The sequence below is a fragment of the Colletotrichum costaricense genome, assembly GCF_030867565.1.
Source record: "Colletotrichum costaricense strain IMI 309622 chromosome Unknown Scaffold_21.1, whole genome shotgun sequence".
NCBI lineage: Eukaryota > Fungi > Ascomycota > Sordariomycetes > Glomerellales > Glomerellaceae > Colletotrichum > Colletotrichum costaricense.
The window spans coordinates 235,585-254,900 of NW_026848250.1; the positions used below are offsets into that span (position 1 = coordinate 235,585).

At 52.4% G+C, this 19,316-nt stretch overlaps 8 protein-coding genes across 8 annotated transcripts; 4 read left to right on the plus strand and 4 right to left on the minus strand.

The window, feature by feature from the left end:
- Window positions 1-466: 466 nt before the first annotated feature.
- On the minus strand, window positions 467-1,783 carry CCOS01_14574 (SirQ; the record flags this gene model as incomplete). The annotated part of the gene is made up of 3 exons (XM_060462717.1): window positions 467-1,383; window positions 1,441-1,695; window positions 1,747-1,783. The coding sequence occupies 3 exons, from the start codon at window positions 1,781-1,783 to the stop codon at window positions 467-469; spliced, it is 1,209 nt and encodes a 402-aa protein (XP_060306548.1).
- A 1,509-nt stretch (window positions 1,784-3,292) lies between these two features.
- On the plus strand, window positions 3,293-4,681 carry CCOS01_14575 (acyl-CoA dehydrogenase family member 10; the record flags this gene model as incomplete). The annotated part of the gene is made up of 2 exons (XM_060462718.1): window positions 3,293-3,607; window positions 3,668-4,681. 2 exons carry the CDS (start codon window positions 3,293-3,295, stop codon window positions 4,679-4,681), a joined length of 1,329 nt encoding a protein of 442 aa, XP_060306549.1.
- An 836-nt stretch (window positions 4,682-5,517) lies between these two features.
- On the plus strand, window positions 5,518-7,257 carry CCOS01_14576 (aldehyde dehydrogenase; the record flags this gene model as incomplete). Its single annotated transcript, XM_060462719.1, has 5 exons — window positions 5,518-5,622; window positions 5,676-6,033; window positions 6,084-6,172; window positions 6,234-6,833; window positions 6,895-7,257. The coding sequence occupies 5 exons, from the start codon at window positions 5,518-5,520 to the stop codon at window positions 7,255-7,257; spliced, it is 1,515 nt and encodes a 504-aa protein (XP_060306550.1).
- Window positions 7,258-7,447: 190 nt separating this feature from the next.
- CCOS01_14577 (rhamnolipids biosynthesis 3-oxoacyl-(acyl-carrier-protein) reductase) lies at window positions 7,448-8,473 on the minus strand (the record flags this gene model as incomplete). Its single annotated transcript, XM_060462720.1, has 4 exons — window positions 7,448-7,514; window positions 7,567-7,784; window positions 7,846-7,987; window positions 8,049-8,473. 4 exons carry the CDS (start codon window positions 8,471-8,473, stop codon window positions 7,448-7,450), a joined length of 852 nt encoding a protein of 283 aa, XP_060306551.1.
- Window positions 8,474-8,997: 524 nt separating this feature from the next.
- On the plus strand, window positions 8,998-10,840 carry CCOS01_14578 (4-coumarate-CoA ligase 2; the record flags this gene model as incomplete). The annotated part of the gene is made up of 4 exons (XM_060462721.1): window positions 8,998-9,313; window positions 9,364-10,361; window positions 10,419-10,522; window positions 10,585-10,840. The coding sequence occupies 4 exons, from the start codon at window positions 8,998-9,000 to the stop codon at window positions 10,838-10,840; spliced, it is 1,674 nt and encodes a 557-aa protein (XP_060306552.1).
- A 1,398-nt stretch (window positions 10,841-12,238) lies between these two features.
- On the plus strand, window positions 12,239-14,109 carry CCOS01_14579 (monooxygenase; the record flags this gene model as incomplete). Its single annotated transcript, XM_060462722.1, has 2 exons — window positions 12,239-12,471; window positions 12,543-14,109. 2 exons carry the CDS (start codon window positions 12,239-12,241, stop codon window positions 14,107-14,109), a joined length of 1,800 nt encoding a protein of 599 aa, XP_060306553.1.
- A 1,235-nt stretch (window positions 14,110-15,344) lies between these two features.
- On the minus strand, window positions 15,345-16,340 carry CCOS01_14580 (uncharacterized protein; the record flags this gene model as incomplete). The annotated part of the gene is made up of 2 exons (XM_060462723.1): window positions 15,345-15,466; window positions 15,533-16,340. The coding sequence occupies 2 exons, from the start codon at window positions 16,338-16,340 to the stop codon at window positions 15,345-15,347; spliced, it is 930 nt and encodes a 309-aa protein (XP_060306554.1).
- A 2,540-nt stretch (window positions 16,341-18,880) lies between these two features.
- On the minus strand, window positions 18,881-19,201 carry CCOS01_14581 (uncharacterized protein; the record flags this gene model as incomplete). Its single annotated transcript, XM_060462724.1, has 1 exon — window positions 18,881-19,201. The coding sequence occupies one exon, from the start codon at window positions 19,199-19,201 to the stop codon at window positions 18,881-18,883; it is 321 nt and encodes a 106-aa protein (XP_060306555.1).
- Window positions 19,202-19,316: the final 115 nt, after the last annotated feature.

Sequence of the window (19,316 nt, forward strand, 5' to 3'; positions counted from 1 at the left end):
AGCGGGGCGGATTTAAATCGTATGAGTTGTTGAGCAGGGACGGTAGAAAGAAAGGAAGTAAAGTGAACGATTCACTTCAAGAAGAAAACTCTCCCCAAGAAACCAAAAATCGAAGAAGAAATTCTGCAAGCAACAAGGTGCTCTAAACGGTTCACCTCAAGCAGCGTCGGACTGAAAGAATGCGTGGAATGTTTGAAATGCGGAAGTTGCATTTCAGCTGCGTCCATCGTAAGGTGGCCACTGTAACGCACGGCCACTGTGGCTGGGATGCATGTGTCATCCTGTTTTCGGTTACGGTACGTCTAAGTACGTACCTGGCCGGAAGGGTGGGTCTGGTTTCGGGGCCACCTCCGGCAAGGCCTCCCCAATGAGGGCCGGGGCCAGCTCCCGACAGGATCCGTTCAACATAAAGGAAGAATTGTTGAAGCCAACGTTACTAATGATTCTTGAAAAAGACGTAGAGCCGCTACGGAATGATTCGAGCCTTTCTGAACCTGTTGAACACAGTATGCCAAGAACTCTTCGTATCGATTTCTTCCTTGCTGGAACCCCACATCTCGTGGCACTGGGTCATGTCAAGCTGCCTGTCGAAACCAAGCATGTTCGTCAGACCGTATATCATTCCCACGCCATGCGTTGGCTCAATGAAGGTACGGTCGTTGATAATGTGACCGCCAACAAGGCCATGCTTCTTCTCCATCTCTTTCCACTTTTCAACATGCTTCATCAGATAGTGCTCAGGCAGAGGAGCCTGGCGATCTGGCAGAGGAGGAGTGCCCTTCAAACCAAAGTACTCACAGATGACCGGCCATCTGTATCTCCAAGAAGAAGATTCAAAGTTGTCACCGGCATTGTACGTCTGTTTGTGTGTGATATTGGGATGCAACGATGCGTAGATGCAAATCTTGGCGAGAATATCTTGGTTGCTTTCCTGGCTGAGATTGTTCCAACACTTTTCGTTGCCCGGGAAAGGGCATTCGACTCCTTTTCCTTGGATTTCTGCAAAGAGAGAAAGGTAAATTCCCAGCGTCTGTGCCGCGCAATAAATGTTGTTGTTTGGTACGAAGCCAACAATTGTGTCAGCTCTGACTTCGCACCAAGACCAACTCTTCCCCTCGCAAAGCCGAGACAGCGCATCAATCTGGTGGTAGTAGAAGAGTTGCGAGCCAAATGGTTCAGGGATTCGCGGTAGCGACTCGCGCAGAGGGAGTTTCTTTGCGAACGGAAAGTGATCAATGAGATGGATGCCATATGCCTTGGTGCCTGTTGGCAGGACGACATATTGCAGGCTTGGGGATAGGCGATCAATGGCAGTAACAGCCTTTTTGACGAGCTCAGTGTTGATCTCGCATTCCTTTGCCGGGTCGAGGTTCATAATGTAAGCTGGTAGGTAGTATTAGCACACGGGCTGGTGTAAATGCCGTCACTGACGTTCCATACCGCAGAAGTAGACGTGGGTAATCTTCCGGAGATTCTCTACTTTGTTCCGGATATCTGTTTCGAAAGCTTCCTGACCCCCAGGTGTCAGGATGTTTACACCGCTGACAACGTGAAGCTTCTCAGATACTGGCCACTGAGTGGTTTCGCTGCTGATTGGGCGATTGGTGAGGGCCGTCACAGAATCAAAGGTATCTTGGCTGGGATAACCTTGGAGTATAGCATTAACGATGGCCCACCCAGTGATTCCACTTGAGCCTGTATCGCCTTGTTAGAACGAGTAAGTTATTTGAGGACAGCTATACAAACCAAATAGCAGGGCATGCTTCTCAGCTGTCTTCGACATGGTGGCTCTTCGAGCACGCAAATAATGAGCTGAGCGCTTGCTATAGTTAGGTTGTTCGTCGGTTATCACCCCTTTACTTGGTCAAGCCTCTGTAGTTGCGTGGTTCAGTATTCAAAGTCAGTTCAGGATATTGCGAAAGGAGGAGGATAGGTTGAAGACCAGAGATACAGTAATCTGATAACGTTGGTTGCTTAGAAGGATTGGGTCTGACCGGCTTTTTGTTGACCGCTTATCTGCATGCCAAGATCGCCATCCAACAAGTGCCTCTTAAAAGCTGGACCTTCAGCTTACGAGTAAGAAGAGAATGGGAATTAATTTTCACTGAGGCGTTGCTTGCCCTGCGCCGTGACTTTGAGCTTAATCTAGTCATCACCGCCCAAGAGTCCGAGCAGAGTTTAACACCAAAGTCAATGCAGTCGACATTGGACGGACTTAGAGTATGAAGGATAAAGCCCATCCTGGCAGAAGACTACCTGAGAATGAATATGTCATCTTCATGAAATAAAGAATTGATTGACGAAAAGATCTGTGGAGGCAGTGTTGCCAGATGTGTTGCACTGTTCATTATCCGCATGTCTATGCCTTCATACAAATACGAGGTGCAACAACCGGAGTTTACATGGCATTGGTTTATCTCAATCCGGCGAAAGACAATACATAGAAAAACCAAAATGATATTACATATTGTTCTGCCAAGTGTGACTATGGTAGGACGGGACCACACAGACTAAGGTCGTGACCTAGGGGGGGGGGGGGAGGCGGCAGCGGGAACAAGCATAGTAGTAGAGCACACAGTGAAGCACGCAAAGATACTTCTACTCTTCACATCTCTACTGGGGAACCCCATGCAACCCTCCAAAGGTAAATTGACCAGTGGATAGAACGTGGAAGATAATAGAGGAGGTAGTTGTACAACAACGCCAGGTAGGCGTAGCATGAGTACTATGGAGGCTGGTAAAAGGTTGGACTGATAGAGCAGATAGTAAGGAAAATCCTGCAAGGTCTCATTGGCTTCTGAGGCACCCTATCAGGGCGCTCAACCAAGGATTTGAATGGGTGTATGAGTGCGGTATTGTTTCGGGTTCCAGCCTTCTCCTCCTCATCCTGACGCACAGCCGATGATCCCCGGATGAGCTCCCCCGCGTGGACTCCGCACAAGCTTGCAGAACCGTGAGGGGCCGAGGTCAACGCCCCACCCCAAGTTCCCCGGCCGTCTGATACTTGAAGGATGTATCGAGGACACTGAATCATTAGCGTCTGGAGCCGCATTAAGCTCTGGATGATACTGGAGTCTGCAATGGAGGGGAGCTCATGAGGTACTTGGACTCGCCTGTTGGTACGGTGCAGCGGATGGTCTCGGCAAGATCGCGGTACCACTAGGCTTGGATGGATTCTCTCGGCTTTATAATGCTCATCGCTGTAAGTTGAAAGTTCATTTTGAGGATACAATTCAAAAGTTCAGGCAGAATTGCCGACCACAAAGCCCACGGATAATCAAGTCAACAAGTTATGGAGAGTCCCGCTTTTGCTCACCTGCCACCATGGGTGAAAGCTAAGCTCTCACCTTTGGCCATTGAGAAGATCAATGCTGTGTACGAATGGGTAGAAAACGAGTGTATCCCGAGAGAGCAGGTCTTCAAAGCCCAACTCGAGGCTCGACGCTGGACAACACCGCCATTAATACACGAACTACGCAAAAAGGCCAAAGAACGCGGTCTTTTCAATCTCTTCCTACCCAATCACTTCAAGGAAAGTCCGGGTCTTACAAATTTGGAGTATTCATGCTGCGCTGAGATAATGGGCCGTTGCTACTGGGCAGCCCAGGTACGAAACATGTCTTTGTATTATGGCTGATGGAAAGACTGATGTGCTAACTTGCTTTAGACGATGAACTGCCACGCTCCAGAGACAGGCAATATCGAGCTTCTGGCCAAGTACTGCAACGAAGCACAGAAGAAGAAATGGCTCCAGCCGCTTCTCGACGGCACTGCATCCTCTGCCTATTCCATGACCGAGCCGGACGTAGCGAGTTCAGACGCAACACAGATCGGAATCAGCATCAAGCGCGAAGGCGACTTCTACGTAATCAACGGAAGGAAGCTCTACGGAAACTGCCTCTGGAACAAGGACTTGTCGTTCTACATCCTCATGGGCTGCACCAACCCAGACAACCCAAAATGGTCCCGTCACTCCATGATCATCGTCCCCTGCGACACGCCAGGAATCAGCCAAGTTCGCAACCTGACAATCATGGGCTATGACCACGCGCCAGAGGGCCACGGAGAATATCTCTACGAGAACGTCCACGTCCCAGTAGAAAACATCATCCTTGGAGAAGGACGCGCCTTCGAGATCGCCCAAGGCCGTCTGGGTCCCGGCCGGATCCACCACTGCATGCGCCTAATCGGGCAATGCGAGAGAGCCTACGAGCTAGCTCTGATCCGCTGCAACGACGCGCGCAAGAAGCCACGCGGAAAACTCATCGGCGAGTTCGATTCCAACATTGAGCGCGTTGCCCAGATGCGTCTCGAGCTGGATGCCGCCCGCCTCGTCGTCCTGAACGCCGCCGATACGATGGACCTCCTGGGGAACAAGGCTGGCAAGAGAGCGATTGCGCAGAGCAAGATCTTGGTGCCGATGATGGCTACGAAGATTATCGACGAGTGCATGCAGATGTATGGAGGCCAGGGACTGACGCAGCATACGCCGCTCCCTGAAATGTGGACGTATGCGCGCTTTGTGAGGATTGCGGACGGGCCTGATGCGGCGCATCGGCATCAGGTTGGGAGAGAGGAGATGAAGACGGCGGATGAGGTTATCAAGAAGCACGAGGTGTATCAGGAGCGCTGTAAGAAGTTTGCGGAACAGTACGGGGAGCGGTACATATCATTCGACTAGGGATTAGCCACAGTAAAATCTAGGTGAGCTCTGTACCTTAGATAACGAGAATGCTAGAGCTTTGAGTCTTTTACTACAATCAAGTAATCGTAGTAGTAAGCGAGTGTAGTCAATGCTCACAATCTCATCATGGGTTTCGAGAGCCATCGCCAGCTGGATGAGCTTTCCTTTGGTCGACGTCCATATCTTCTTCATCAAAACTTCCTACACAGTAGCCATGTCAATTATCGTACCGCTCAGAAATCCTGCGCCTCAACAGCCATTAACGGTTGCGACCCAACCACAAGAACAAAGTGGGGAGAACGTTGATCCAGCGGAAAGTCAGCCGTTCTCCCGAATCAGTTATGCTTAATTTAGACAACCAACTCGACTACGGATGTCACAACTTACTCAGCATTCAATTTGCACAAAAGACCCAGTATTATCGTCAGCTTTGGTCCTTCTGTCCAACAAAAGATCCCCGCAGTTTGGTGGCGTTTCTCGTGTGGTGTCGTGGAACCCAAGAGCTTTTCGTTGGCACAGAAGGCTGCGTAAGCCGCGCCAAGTTGGACGTGCATGCGTCTCCAGGCAGGCGAGAACAACGATCCCCTCATTGAGGGTGCATTCATGCGCTGTGATTATGCGATGCCGGAATGAAGGAGGACGCCGAACTTATCTCCGTGGTCCTTCGATAGCCTTCGTGTAATGGGTCATGGCTGGAGTTGTAGATGCTAAGAAGATCATCAAGATTTAACTGCTCATTTAAGCCCGTTCTGCTCTGTGTTATTAACTGAAGTTCCACCCGAGATCCGTCGTCTTATCTCATACAGTGCCCTTTCTTAAAGCATCTGCTCATCATGGATACATTCGGGTCGTCGTTGAAGGAAGCTGTGAGCGGCAGCAAGTCGGAGTTCCCTTGGAGCAAGACCAACCTCCCCAAGCAGCTGTACATAAACAACCAAGTGAGCAGGAGTTTATTCTCTAAGAAAACTTGACGTCGCTGACAGAACGTTAGTATGTCGACTCCAAAAACAGCAAGAAGCTAGAGCTCTTCAACCCCAATGACGAATCTCCAGTAGCCGATGACGTCCCTCTCGGCGGCCAAGAGGACGTCGACGCCGCCGTCGCAGCAGCAGAAGCCGCCTTTCCCAAGTGGAAAAAGACGCTCCCGACCGTGAGGCGAGACATGCTGAACAAGCTCGCCGATCTGGTCGAGCAGCACGGTCAGGTCCTGGCGGACCTCAACCGCCTCACTCTGGGAGCGCCTTGGGCAACCTTTGGAAGCTTGGAGATGAAGATGGCCAGTGAGAGTCTGAGGTACTTTGCGGGCTGGACGGATAAATTTCCCGGCGAGACGTATCCCCAGGAAGATGGTGAGATAGCGCGTGTCTTTGATGTCGAATTTTGACTAACGTGGATGTAGGCTTCTTAAAGATTGTTCGGAATGAACCACTTGGCGTTTGCTGTGGAATCATTCCCTGGAACGGTCCTGTTGGGAGTATTGGCATGAAGGTATAAAGTCACACGGAACGACTTCCTCTTATTTTTTTCATGCTTCTAAAAACTCGTATAGGCTGGTCCCGCGCTTGCAATGGGCAACTGCTTCATCCTTAAGCCATCAGAGAAGACGCCGCTAGCAGCGCTGGCCTTCGGCACTCTCATCGAACAGGCCGGGTTCCCGCCAGGCGTATTCCAGATCGTCTCTGGCGACGGAAGCACGGGTGCGCTGTTGGCTAGCCACATGAAGGTGCGCAAGGTCAGCTTCACAGGCTCGACGAACACGGGCCGCAAGATCCAGGAGATGGCGGCCAAGAGCAACATGAAGCGGGTGACGCTCGAGCTCGGGGGAAAGTCGCCCGCCGTCGTGTTCAAGGACTGTAACCTCGAGAACGCAATCACCTGGTGTGCGAACGCCATTACGGCGAATACGGGGCAGGTGTGCGTCGCTGCTAGCAGGGTGTATGTCGAGGCGCCCATCTACGATGAGTTTGTCGCCGGGTATAAGAAGGCCATGGAGGAGAAGCTCAAGGGTGTTGGTGACCCGGACGCTGAGGGGACTACCATCGGCCCATTGGTCGACAAAGCTCAGTTTGAGAGGGTTCAGGGCTTCATTGAGCGTGGTCAGCGAGGGCAGGGGACGCTCTTGGTTGGCGGAGGCCGAGTTGGCGAAAAGGTAAGGACTTCTGTCCAGGATCGCTGTCCAGATGAGAAACTTTTGTTAATCTCTAGCCTAGGGCTACTATGTCGAGCCCACGGTGTTCGAAGGCGTGGCGCAAGACGCCGAGATTGCTCGACAGGAAATCTTTGGGCCAGTGTCCATCATCAACAAGTTCGAAACCGAGGAGGAGATCATTGAGAAGGCAAATGATACCAACTTTGGGCTCATGGCCGGCATCTTCAGTCAAGATATCAATCGTTGTCTGAGAGTTGCTTCAGAGATTGACAGCGGTATGGTGGGGATCAACTGTATCAGCCTGATGTTCCTGACGGCGCCGTTTGGTGGTACCAAGGAGAGTGGACTGGGTCGGGAGGGCGCGATCAATGCGCTAAGAACCTTCACGGAGCCTAAGACTGTCATGGTGAACTTGACGTACTGAGGGACCCATAGTCGTACATAACAGTATATCCCGAATAGGGAGTTGATAGGTCATGCCATTACTACTACCATGTGATCGTAGCCACACCGTGCCAACCCCATCTTCATGTCTCATCAGGTCGCGTGTGTTTACACATGTATACCGGGATTTAATATCCTGTAATCTAGCCATTTACGAGCGACCCATCGTCTTACAGCTTGGATTGTCTTCCAGCAACTAACCGCGCCCCTCCATCGATCTCAATGACCACGCCGTTTCTTTCCGGGGATATTAGTAGGAAGATCTTGAACCAGTCGGAACCGTACTTACACGTATTTCGCTGCTCGAGAACACAGGAACACGGCGACACCAGCGATGTCGTCTGGCTCACCAAGCCGGCCAAGGGGATTGCCTCTGCTCAGCTCTTCGATTCCACCAAGGTTATTGATTAAACCTTGTGCCAGCTTCGACGGGAAAAAGCCAGGGGCAATGATGTTGGACGTGACGTTCTTCGGGCCTAGTTCGACCGCGAAATTACGTCCCAGATGCTGAGAATGATATCAGTGACACCGCAACTTACGGACATTTCATTGAGAGGTAAGAACTCACATTGGCAGCTGCTTTTGATGCCGCGTACATAATAGTACCGTGTTCACCAACGTGCGGTACATTGCCACCCGCTGTCGAGCTCACTGTGAGCACCCGGGCTGGATCGTGTTCTGACGCTGCTTTCTCGAGTAGAGGTAGGAACCTCGAGTGGCGTCAATACATCGTTGCCACTAAATCATATTTGCTGATGGCAACGCGCTCACTTTTGAACCAACTCAAACACGCCTCTCACGTTGAGATCCAAAATCTTGACTGAGCTGCTGGGCGGGGCATCCTCAAACTTGGAACCCCAGGCTGCTCCAGCATTACAGACCAAGATGTTCAGCCCCTTCTCGCCCACGATGTTCTTGACTTCTCCGACGAGACGGACGATATCTTTCGAGTCGGCGACGTTTGCGGCGATTCCGATTGCCTTACCTCGAGTATTGGGGAGACGGTTAAGCTTGTCAATGGCTTGGCTGATGCCTTGCTCGCCCTCCAATTTTCTGGCGGTGATGATGACGTGAGAGCAACCTGAGAGGAGGAACGCCGTGGCCATGTGCAGACCTAACCCACGAGATCCCCCAGTGACGAGGGCAGTCTTCCCCTTGAGGGAAAAAGTAGAGCCGAAGTCTTTGAGTTCCGACATGGTAGGGGATGACTTAGTCGACGATGTGGCCCACAAGCAACAAAAAGTATCAGATCCAGATAGTCAGTGACCAAACGGAAAGCAAAGAGCTTCCCGGGGCTATTGCCGGTCGCTTCGGTTTAGTCTCCTCCCAGGGAACTCGGGCAAGTCGGGGTAGCAACATGGCGCCGGCTCGACCCCAGGTTTCCCCAACGTTACCCCGCATAAACCCCCCTACCGAGGCGATCCCGAGGGAAGACACGGCCGTTAGTAGCCCCATCCCAGAGTGCTAGGACCTGGACAGGATGACGACGGTACAACACACGCGGACCCTTGTCGGGGTTCGTAGTCAGATTTCATGATAATGCCTGACTCTCTAGACTCATTAGGTTGAGGTGTACCTTCAAGCTTCGTGAAGTTCGATCCGGCGCTATCCAATATCACATTCAAGTTCTGAATTTCTCCTTCAACCCTTGGGTCTTCTATGTTCAACCTCACTTTATTCCCATCTTCCGAGCGCACCAGAGCTGACCAACAATAACAAAATGGTCTTCAACTCACCTTATCCGCCCCTGGATATTCCAAAGACGAACCTCCTCTCATACCTATTCCCCAAAGGGTCAACGCCATCTGATGAACCCATATGGATCGACTGTAAAGATGACAAAATCAACCTCTCACCAAAGCAGATGCTGCAATGGGTGAAGAAACTGGGATTCGGCCTCCAAAACCTCGGTCTCAAACGCGGAGATGTGGTCATGATTTGCACACCCAACCAGATCTTTGTGCCGGTAGCATACCTTGGTATCGTGTCCGTAGGCTGCGTCTTCAGCGGCGCCAACCCAGCTTACACAGTTCCTGGTACGTTTTCTCGACTGAATTGCAACCAATGTTTGACTAAACCTGTGCAGAGCTTGTGCATCAAATGACCAACACTGCGGCCAAGGTTGTACTCGTCCACCCAAATCATCTAGATCAGGTCTTGAAAGCCGCAGACAAGTCCAGAATACCTCGTTCTCGGGTCTTTCAGTTCTCCGAGGTTGAGAACCCGGTCAAGCACGGTGTGCCGGACTGGAGGCAGATGATTGGCACACCAGCCCAGGCAAACTCATATCAATGGCCAGAGCTGAGCGCGGAAGAGTCAACCAGCACCGTTGCAACCATCAACTACTCATCGGGCACCACTGGCCTGCCAAAAGGCGTCTGCGTATCACACCACAATCTCATTGCCAACGTCGAGCAGACGATCTACATGAGATACGCGGAAAAGCCATACTCCTTTGAGAACCGGCCCCGGGAGAGATGGATCGGCTTCTTACCCCTCTACCACGCCTACGGCCAGCTCTATGCCGTCCTCATGGCGATGAAACTGGATGTCCCGATCTACATTATGAAAGAGTTCCGGTACGAGGACTTCCTCTTCGCCATTGGCAAGTACAAGATCACCAACCTGCAAGTCGCGCCCCCTATCCTCGTCATGCTGTCGAAGCGGCCAGAGACAGCCCGCTACGACTTGTCGAGCGTCAAGGACATGCTCTGCGGAGCGGCGCCCTTGTCGCGGGAGCTGCAGAATGAGTGCCAGAGGAGGTTCTCGGTGCAAATCAACCAAGGGTGGGGCATGACGGAGGTGACTTGCGGGGGCATCATGGTACCTGGAGGCATCAAAGACGACACTGGCAGTGTGGGAAAGCTGGTGCCAAACTGTGAGTGTAAGCTGGTGGATGAGGAGGGCAAGGAGGTCGGCTTTGGTGAGCCGGGAGAGTTGTGTATGAGGGGTCCCAACATTTGCCTCGGGTACTGGCGCAACGAGGTTGCCACCAAGGAGGCGTTGGTGGATGGATGGCTCAAGACGGGTGATATCGCCGTCTGCAATGAAGATGGCTACTTCTGGATCGTGGACCGCAAGAAGGTAAGGGTCTTGTCTTCGCGTCCTCGAAGTCGGACAACTTTCTAACAAAAGTTGCAGGAGCTTATTAAGGTCAACGCCCTTCAAGTTGCGCCCGCAGAATTGGAAGCCGTCTTGCTCGAGAATGAGCACGTTGCAGACGCTGCCGTTGTGGGAATCACGATGTAAGCAATATACATAATGTTGAAACGACTGCAGCTCTCAAGACACTGACATCACAACGTAGTGAGGGCAACGAGTGGCCTAGAGCTTACGTGGCTCTCCAGGACGTCTCATTAGGGAAGGTTAAGCCAGAAAATATCCAAGAATGGATCAAACCGAGGGTCGCCAAGCACAAGGCGCTTGTCGGTGGTGTAGTGTTTGTCAATGAGGTTCCCAAGCTTGCGAGCGGGAAGATTCAAAGAAAGGTGATGCGCGAGTGGTCTAAGAGGGATGCAGCGGCCCTGGAGAAGGCCGCGAAGAGTCCGAGATCGAGGTTGTGAATTGATAATGGGGTTACACAATAACGGGTTTGGTACTTGGCACCAGAGGAGGTGATGGTTATGAATTGCAACTCTTGTATCTAATTGGCCGGTCATGCAGGAAGCATCTGCAACTCATCATCAACTGTCGAATAACATATCAAGAACAGCTCCCATGCAGGCACATATTGTTGTGAACAAAACCGTAATGAAGATCTTGACGAACTCCATGCTCAAACAAGTGTAGTCCTCCGCGCGTTAATACGAACTTGAGCAGCGTCCCTTTCGATGACACCGGCCATTCTCGATCTGACCTACAGTAACGTCAAAAAGACATGTACGTGTTTGTGTAACCCCAGTTCACGCTCCGTTTTCCGGTTGAGGTCTTCCGACCTACCCGCAGTCGTTTCCACCTACTGTTTGTTTCCCCGCAAGGCCGCATATGCCCCTCTGGCAAAGGTCGTCACTGCTACCCTCACGTAGCCTGTTATGACAGGCTTTCGCCGGAGTCCGCGGTCATATGTGATATCCCGGATATCACTTATACAGTGCAACATCGTGGAGTGCGGACACTAGATCCTTCCCGGGGCGGCAATACCCTTCTATTTCATGACCAATTGCCGAAGAGTATCCAGCCAACCCCTCTTGAGCACGCATATTTGTCTCGGAGCTCATGTACGGACGACATCAGCCAAGTTGCGCTCGCGCCTACCCTTCAGCACAGTGGACCACAGGAACGGCGTATCAGGTCCGGCCAATGTTGGCCTCGATCAACACCCACTTCATCTTTGACCTCTCCATACTCCGATGGGCCCGAGGGGTTGCCATATCTTAGAGATGACACTCATTTCTTCTAGGCAGGACGAAATTTTGAGTCAGTAAAGCCACTGTGCGGCTCACGAGTCTGACTCGAAGTGACTCTTGGATTTACCATCGATGGCATTGTACATGCAGTCGTCTGATGTTGATGCTGCCCGCACCTGCAGTATGAAATGCACGCGGCCGTCATCCGGAACAGTTTGGACGCCACCGCCGAGGTTGTCTGGTATCTGCCATGCCTAGGAAGGGCTGTGAGCGTGAGACTCGAACCTCGCCTCAATAACAAGCGTACAAGGTTGCGGCTTGCCTTTGGCGTAGAAACTGTCTGTTTTTGAAACGCTAAAAGTATGTCTACGGTCAACGGTAATGACGATTTGATACATACGTGACGTTAATTTACGGGGGCCATCAACTTTCTAGTTTACTTGTACCCCTTCCCCATATATATTGCGTTATTGCGGCTAACTGAAATGAACATAAATATCTGGCTCTTGGGTTTCCCTCGCCAACAGGCTTCTCGAGCTTGACTTGACCTTCGTGTAACCTCGAATTTCTATAATCCACTTCATCCAAACAATCCTGATTTGATACGACTTGACCATGGGGGATATCCTGCTACCAGAACCCAAAAGTGCGGGAGACAGAGACGCAGCAAGACGCCCGTCAGCTCCGATTCATAGTGAAAGACACGTAAGGATCATTTGCGTCGGCGCAGGTGCTTCCGGCTTGTTGCTAGCCTACAAGCTCCAACGACACTTCTCCAACTACTCGCTTCAGTGTTATGAGAAGAACCCCTCGGTAGCTGGAACATGGTTCGAGAACAGATATCCCGGGTAGGTACACCTCCAGTCAAAGTCAACAAAGACTTCCCCAGACCAAGTCCTGCAAGTCCTGATCTTCATAGGTGTGCCTGCGACTTTCCGTCGCACAATTACACTTGGACTTTTGAACCAAAGCTGGACTGGTCCGCCGTTTATCCTCCGGCCCCCGAGATCCTGGAATACTTTGAAAACTTTGCCAAAAAGTATTCACTATACCAATACATCAAGCTCCAACACCAGGTCATCGGCGCCCATTGGGATTCGGAAGCCGGCGGCTACAACGTCCATGTCAAAGACACATCCACAGGCGAAATGATCATCGATCACTGCGACTTCCTCATCAACGCAGGCGGCGTCCTCAACAACTGGAAATGGCCAGAGATCCCAGGCCTCTCGAAGTACCGCGGCAAGCTACTTCACACCGCAAACTGGGACGACAGCGTCTCTCTGCAAGGCAAGCACGTCGGCCTGATCGGTAACGGCAGCTCGGGCATCCAAGTCCTGCCCGCGATCCGCGAGCAGTGTAAACGCGTGACGACCTTCATCCGCAGACCGACCTGGGTGTCGCCCGCCCAGGGTCTCGAACAGCACTTATTCAGCCCCGCGGAGAAGGCAGAATTTGCGACGAAGCCGGGAGCCCTCCTCGAGTATCGCAAGAATAACGAGTCTGGTCTCAACGGGCAGTTTGGAATTTTTCTGAAGAATAACAAGATCAACGAGGACACGCACGCGTACTTTATCCAGCAGATGAAGGAGAAGCTCAATGACCCTGCGCTCGAGTCGAAGCTCATTCCGGAGTGGAGCGTGGGATGTCGTCGTTTGACGCCGGGCGTCAACTACCTCGAGTCACTCACCAAGCCCAACGTGGAGGTCGTGTACGGCGGCATCAAGGAGATCACGGAACGGGGGTGCGTCGCCGATGACGGGCGGGAGTACCCCGTAGACGTACTCATCTGTGCCACGGGCTTCGATACATCCTTCAAGCCGCGCTTCCCCATCGTCGGTCCTTCGGGCGAGAATCTCCAGGACAAATGGGCCTCGGATCCTGAGTCGTATTTGGGCATGGCGGCGTCCGGGTTCCCAAACTACTTCATCATATTGGGTCCAAACTGCCCCATCGGCAACGGGCCCGTCCTCCCTGCCATCGAGGCGCAGGTGGACTGGATGCTCAAGGTCATTGATCGCTATCAGACTACCAATGTCGTCTATTTCACGCCCAAAGAGGAGGCAGTCCGCGACTTTGTGGATTACAAGGAGTCTTTTATGCCGCAGACCGTGTGGTCGGATTCTTGTCGGTCGTGGTATAAGCCTCGTGACGACGGCCCTGTTGTGGCGCTGTGGCCGGGCTCGACGCTACATTACATTGAAGCCATCAAGGAGGTGCGGTGGGATGACTTCGAGGTCAAGTACGCCGGGAACAGGTTCGCGTGGTTGGGGAACGGGTACTCGCAGACGGAGCTGGACGATACGGCGGACTGGGCATATTATATTCGGGACGAGGATGATGATCCGCCCCTGTCGACGGCTGGAAAGAGGAAGTTGCTTACCAAGAGTGGTACTATCATGGGTCCGAGGAAGACTGTGACGTTCTGCGGGAATCCTGAGGAGGAGCAGCAGCATCAGGAGGTGAAGGAAGCATATAGACTGTAATGAAGAGCGAACCTAGTGTTACGTTTTGCAAGCTAATTAGCTACTTCTCACGATCTCTGTGGATATCTTACCTGATTACCTTCAGCATGGTACATCTAGTGAGTCAGTAGAGTCACGAAGTAATCGTGAGATGCCCCTCTGTGATTCATAAACACAGCAGGCAAGACGAAATAAGGAAATGGTCAAAAAGCCAAAAACAACAGGAGCCCACCGGACCGAGGTTCGAACGCAGGAGTCCTGAAGACTACGGAGCATCACGCACTAGTCGGCACTTCACGGCTCCCACCCCTCGGTCACCAGGCCCGATATTTGTTGTTACGATGGGAAGGCACTAGACTTCTGATAAGGTCTGCTGGCCTGATCTCGCTGTGTGTATACTGACTGGCAGTTCCGGTGAATTCCATAGACATTCACTTCCTAACCCGGACCACTCAACTCGTGTGCCATGCGCATCAGTCACGTTACGCGTGAACGATACTGTTAATTCGTCCACCTCATCTGGATCTCAGCAACGCCCGAAGCTATGAATCAGTATATGGCGTGGTCTTGAAACGTTGATCTACAGCAGTTCCAAACACGAGCACCTCACAATCACAAAAGGACAGCTCGCGACTGCGACTGAGTAGTCAGGATAACTACCACAATCAGGACCACATAAGCTTTTATCCTCCCTTCTCCAAAGGCACACCCTCAGAACTGGTTTCAAATTATTGTGTCCCTCAAAACTCTCAGAGGTCCTACTGCGTCTCCCACGTTCTCGTTGCGTGGGTTCTGCTCGCCGTCGCAGCGGCCGACGAGCCCATACCTGACACTGGATCGGTCGGAGTAGGCGCTATCGCAGGCATTGTCCTCGGCGGTGTCTGTGTCGTGGGACTGCTTGCCGCAGCTGTTGGTTGAGCGCGCAATCGAATGTGGTAGCTTGATGCCAGAACGAAGACTCAACGTGAAAAGGCTTCAAGATGCATATAACAGCGTGGAAGGCTGGAAGGAATCGTCTTTTTCTACTTGACGGAAGATTGCAAGTCAGCTCGTCGATTACTCGAGATATGAAGCCCGGATCGGTCAGTACATGCGTTTGCTAGCAAGAAACCAACCGTCTATGCTGTTGAGGCTCATCATCGTTGAGAAGCAAGGGCGCCGGGTCGAAACATTTTAAGGGGGAATACAAGCCGGCCAAGTAAGAATAGGAGTGGGTATTCATCAAGATCATTACAATATAGTTATAGTTAACGGCTCTATGCCGCCTTGGCTTGCGCCTGTGCTTCTTCGACAAACTTCTCCACCTCTTTCTGTGCCTCTGCGGCCTTCTTAGCACCTTCGAAATCCGGCATTACTTTTGCTTCATGACCCAGAGCCACTGTGAAACATGTCAGTGGAATTGTCCTCTTACTTAACGGGCAGGGACCGCGGGGGAGTAACTCACATCTGTCAAAGAGAAAGTAGGAGGTGACGAGGAGGATGGGCATGGCCACCATGGTCGCGGTCCACTTCCTCGCCGCCGTGCCGTACGCTTTCCGGTATTCCTTGCTGTTCGGGTTCAGCTTGGGTCGGGCGTCCGCCTCTGGGGCGCGGGGCGGAGGGGGTGTGGGTGCGTAGGGCCGGATGGGGGCTGCTGCTGGCGTCACCGCTGCCGCTGCCGCTACAGTGGGAGCCGGTTTCGGGGTGGACGTCGTCGGAGTTGTCGTGGGAGAGCTTGTTGTGGGCGCGGGACTTGGGACTGAGGTGGGCGTCTTCGGGGCAGCGGCAGCAGCAGCAGCAGGGGCGGGAGGAGGAGCGGCCTTTGCTGTGGCCGCTTTTTTGGTAGCAGCAGCAGATGTAGCAGAGGCAGCCTTGGTGGTGCTCGTAGTGGCCTTCTTGACAGTCCTCGTAGCTTTCGGGGTCGTACTCGAAGCGGCAGCCGCCTTGGTGGCGGTAGAACTAGCCTTGGTCGAGGCCGACGAGGTCTTGGACGCAGCAGCAGCTGTGGTGGAAGTGGTGGCAGCAGCAGCAGCCTTCTTGCTAGCAGCAGAGGTGCTCACGCTCTTCTTCGTCGTGGTCGTGGTCTTCTTCGCGGCAGTGGTGGTGGACTTTGTAGCGGTAGCCGGCGCAGCGGCGGCCGTCGTCTTCGCGGCGCGGGTGGCATAGCATCGCTGGGCAAAGAACCCCGCGCGAGAGGCCGGGGCCGAGGGGTTGGCGGCGACTGCGCGCCAGGTGGTGCTCGCTAGAGCTCGGGGGAGGGCCATTGAGTTCATTGTCGAAGGCGTCTCCGTTATATCAGCGGAAACTGGTATTAGAAGATGATTGATTTAGAGGTTGTAAAGCGCTTCAGTTCAGGTACGGTCGAAAGAATTGTGTGCGTGACAAGCTCGTGACTGGAGGAATTTTGCGCCTCGACGAGCGTAGAGTCATATCGAGCCTTCTTGCGGTAGCGTCGACAGGGATTGGGTGACGATGTGCGAGTGCGCCGTCAACAGATCGACATTTGGATGGTGGGATGCGACTTTGGCTTGGCTCGTTCAGCGCGTTCGCGTCGTGATGGTTCATGCGCTGGAAATTGGCAGGTGGGTTGAATACCGTGGACAGCCGCTGACAGCCGAGGAACAGATATCCCAGATGCTGCCAGATGGCCATAGATAAGGTGGATAGATACCTTCACGATGGCCCCACTTGTCAAATGATTGAGGTAGAGCTTCTTTTCTGGTGCTCTCTTTTTTTTGATAGTCGTCATAGCTCCGAGCTCTTTTCCCTAAAGCTATCATAACCTCAGCCAACTCTCACTTCGTACCATTTCAATACCTATTCGTATGGCCCCAGTTCTGGCATTACGCGGATAATCATCTGCCACGGAAGACCGGCTCATCAGTTCTGTCCTGGCTTGCACACTGAGAAGGTCACAGATGGTCTTGAAATGTATTGCACCTCATGATAAGGACACTGCAATACGTTTTGACGGGGGACCGCCCATCAAAACACCCTCCAAAGAACTAAACGCTTGACAGAGACAGCCAAGAAGCACAAAGGAGCTCACATTCACGTCTTAGAGCCGGCGGATCCAGCATCATGAAGGGTTGAGGCTGCTCACCACATCACTGGTGGCTATGAGAACTACCAGCACCTTGAAATGGTTGACCGCTACCGTTGCATCTTCAAAAGGGCAAGTACCACAACGAGAGTACAACTCAAGACGGGGGAAATTGTTCGACATGGAAGCAGACGAAGTCCCAACTTTCGGGGTATGGTAGCCAGGCTTCACAGATGAAGGCCACCATTTAGTTTGCAGCTGCAAGCCTCAAGTCCACTGAATTGGGCAGTACTTTTTTACACGCAGCCATGTCCCGAACAGACTGTATAGCAGTATGTTTTCATGGCCACGTTGCACTAACAAAGCAATTGTCTTGCCGAGCACCAATGCTGGGAAAGAGGAGAGTTTGGCGGCCGGTATGGAACAACTTACGACATGATGGAGATGTGGTCTGACGAGAACGATTTATAGGACAACTCGGGCAGTTTGCATAGAGTCTTTGGCAGATGTGGACCAGTCCGACCTGCATGAATGCCTGCTCGTCAACGGTCAGAGACACCCACAAACCTGTAGGTGCCCGCCGCATTTGCATTGTCGGGCAGATCATTGGGCACCAGGGAACGATCTCAGATGGGCAGATGGGGGGCAAAAAGCATCTCAAGTGTCTGGTGTTCGATCCCCCAAAATTATCCAGCTTCGCAAAACGCTGTGTATTCGACTAGACGGTCGAGTCTTTCGGTTTTCGTTTCGTTCGCAATGCCAAGAGATACATGATGGACGGTCGGCTTTCTTCGATTGTGGCGTGCCCAACGTTCAACCAGTGTTGGCAATCCTCGGGAGTTCGCCATCGATCGTTTACGAGAGCATGCACGCGGGAATGCAAGTGCATTGCAGACTTGCCTCGAGGCTCGGAAAGAGGGCGGTGGACAAGGAACAAAAATGGAACGAGATCGCGTCGAAATCGATCAATCTCCGGTCCCCTTGGATGAGAGAAAGCAACAAATCCCCGGACAAGTGTGCGGGCGGTGCCGTGCCGATAAGTGCAGATGCAGATGCGGTCGCGATTTTGCATGGTGAGTGGCAGAGAAAAGAAGACAAGATGAGGCCACAAACAGGTCGATTGCAATTCGCTTCGGCGGCTAATTCAGTCACATCGGGCCGCTCCCTGCAACCCTTCTTTTTTTGTTCTCCGAAACAACAGTAATGTTGTATTGTTGTATCGCCTAACGGGCAATGACGAAAAGAATTGGGGAATTCCAATGCAGCATGGGAAAGGGGGAAACGAAAGGGTACTGTCAAGTGTAAAACCCCGCTCGTGGGAGGTGAGACAGTGCTTTCTTGCGTTCGCGGTCGTTCATCATGGCCTGATTATCTGCAGATTGGGGTGGCAGCGAGATGCAAGCATCCATGCCCACCACCAAATGTGTGAAACTACGGCTTTTGTGTGGCGGCACGCATCGATCAAACTGTACAGCGAGTGCTGTTGAGTAATTACTGTTGCGAGTTGGGTCATTAGCGACACATAGCATTGCATCCACAGGCGGGACAATATGAAGTTTAACTGCTTTGTTTGTTATTGTTTGTTGCTGTGTCTTCTATGAGATATCTAATGCATCCTCTATATCTCTAGAGCCAGATGTGGTATCATCTTTCCGTTGTATCCTCCACTCTTCTCCTCAGCTTATCCAGCTGGCACAAGTGTATACACGGTGTTTACATAACTCTCAACCCCCTCACACCTTCACCCTCAACACCCAAGACATCACTCATCTACTTGGTGTTGTTGAAGCGGTCAATGCCGTTCTTGATCCTCTTGTCGAGGCCCTTTGCCATCCTCTCGAGGGGCAGCCTATTGTCGATGCGGCGGACCATGTTGGAGACGGGAGGCTCGACGCGCTTGATGCCCCTCTCGGCGGCGGGCGTGAAGTAGGAGAGGTTGCGCTCCCAGCGGGGCGCCCACTTTGTCGTCTGGGAGGCGAGGCGCTGCTCGGCGCCGGGGAGCATGAGGTAGATGGGGAGGAAGGCGCCGACGGTGGCGACGCCGTAGCAGAGGGTCTCTGTGGACTTTGCGGCGGAGATACGGGGGGCCATTTTGTGTATGTGTATGTGTTTGTGTTTGTATGTGTGGATGGGAGTGAAGCAACTTTAATAGTTGGTGATGTATACAGCCGCTGTTGTTGTGGTTTTGCTTGTGATAGGTATATGT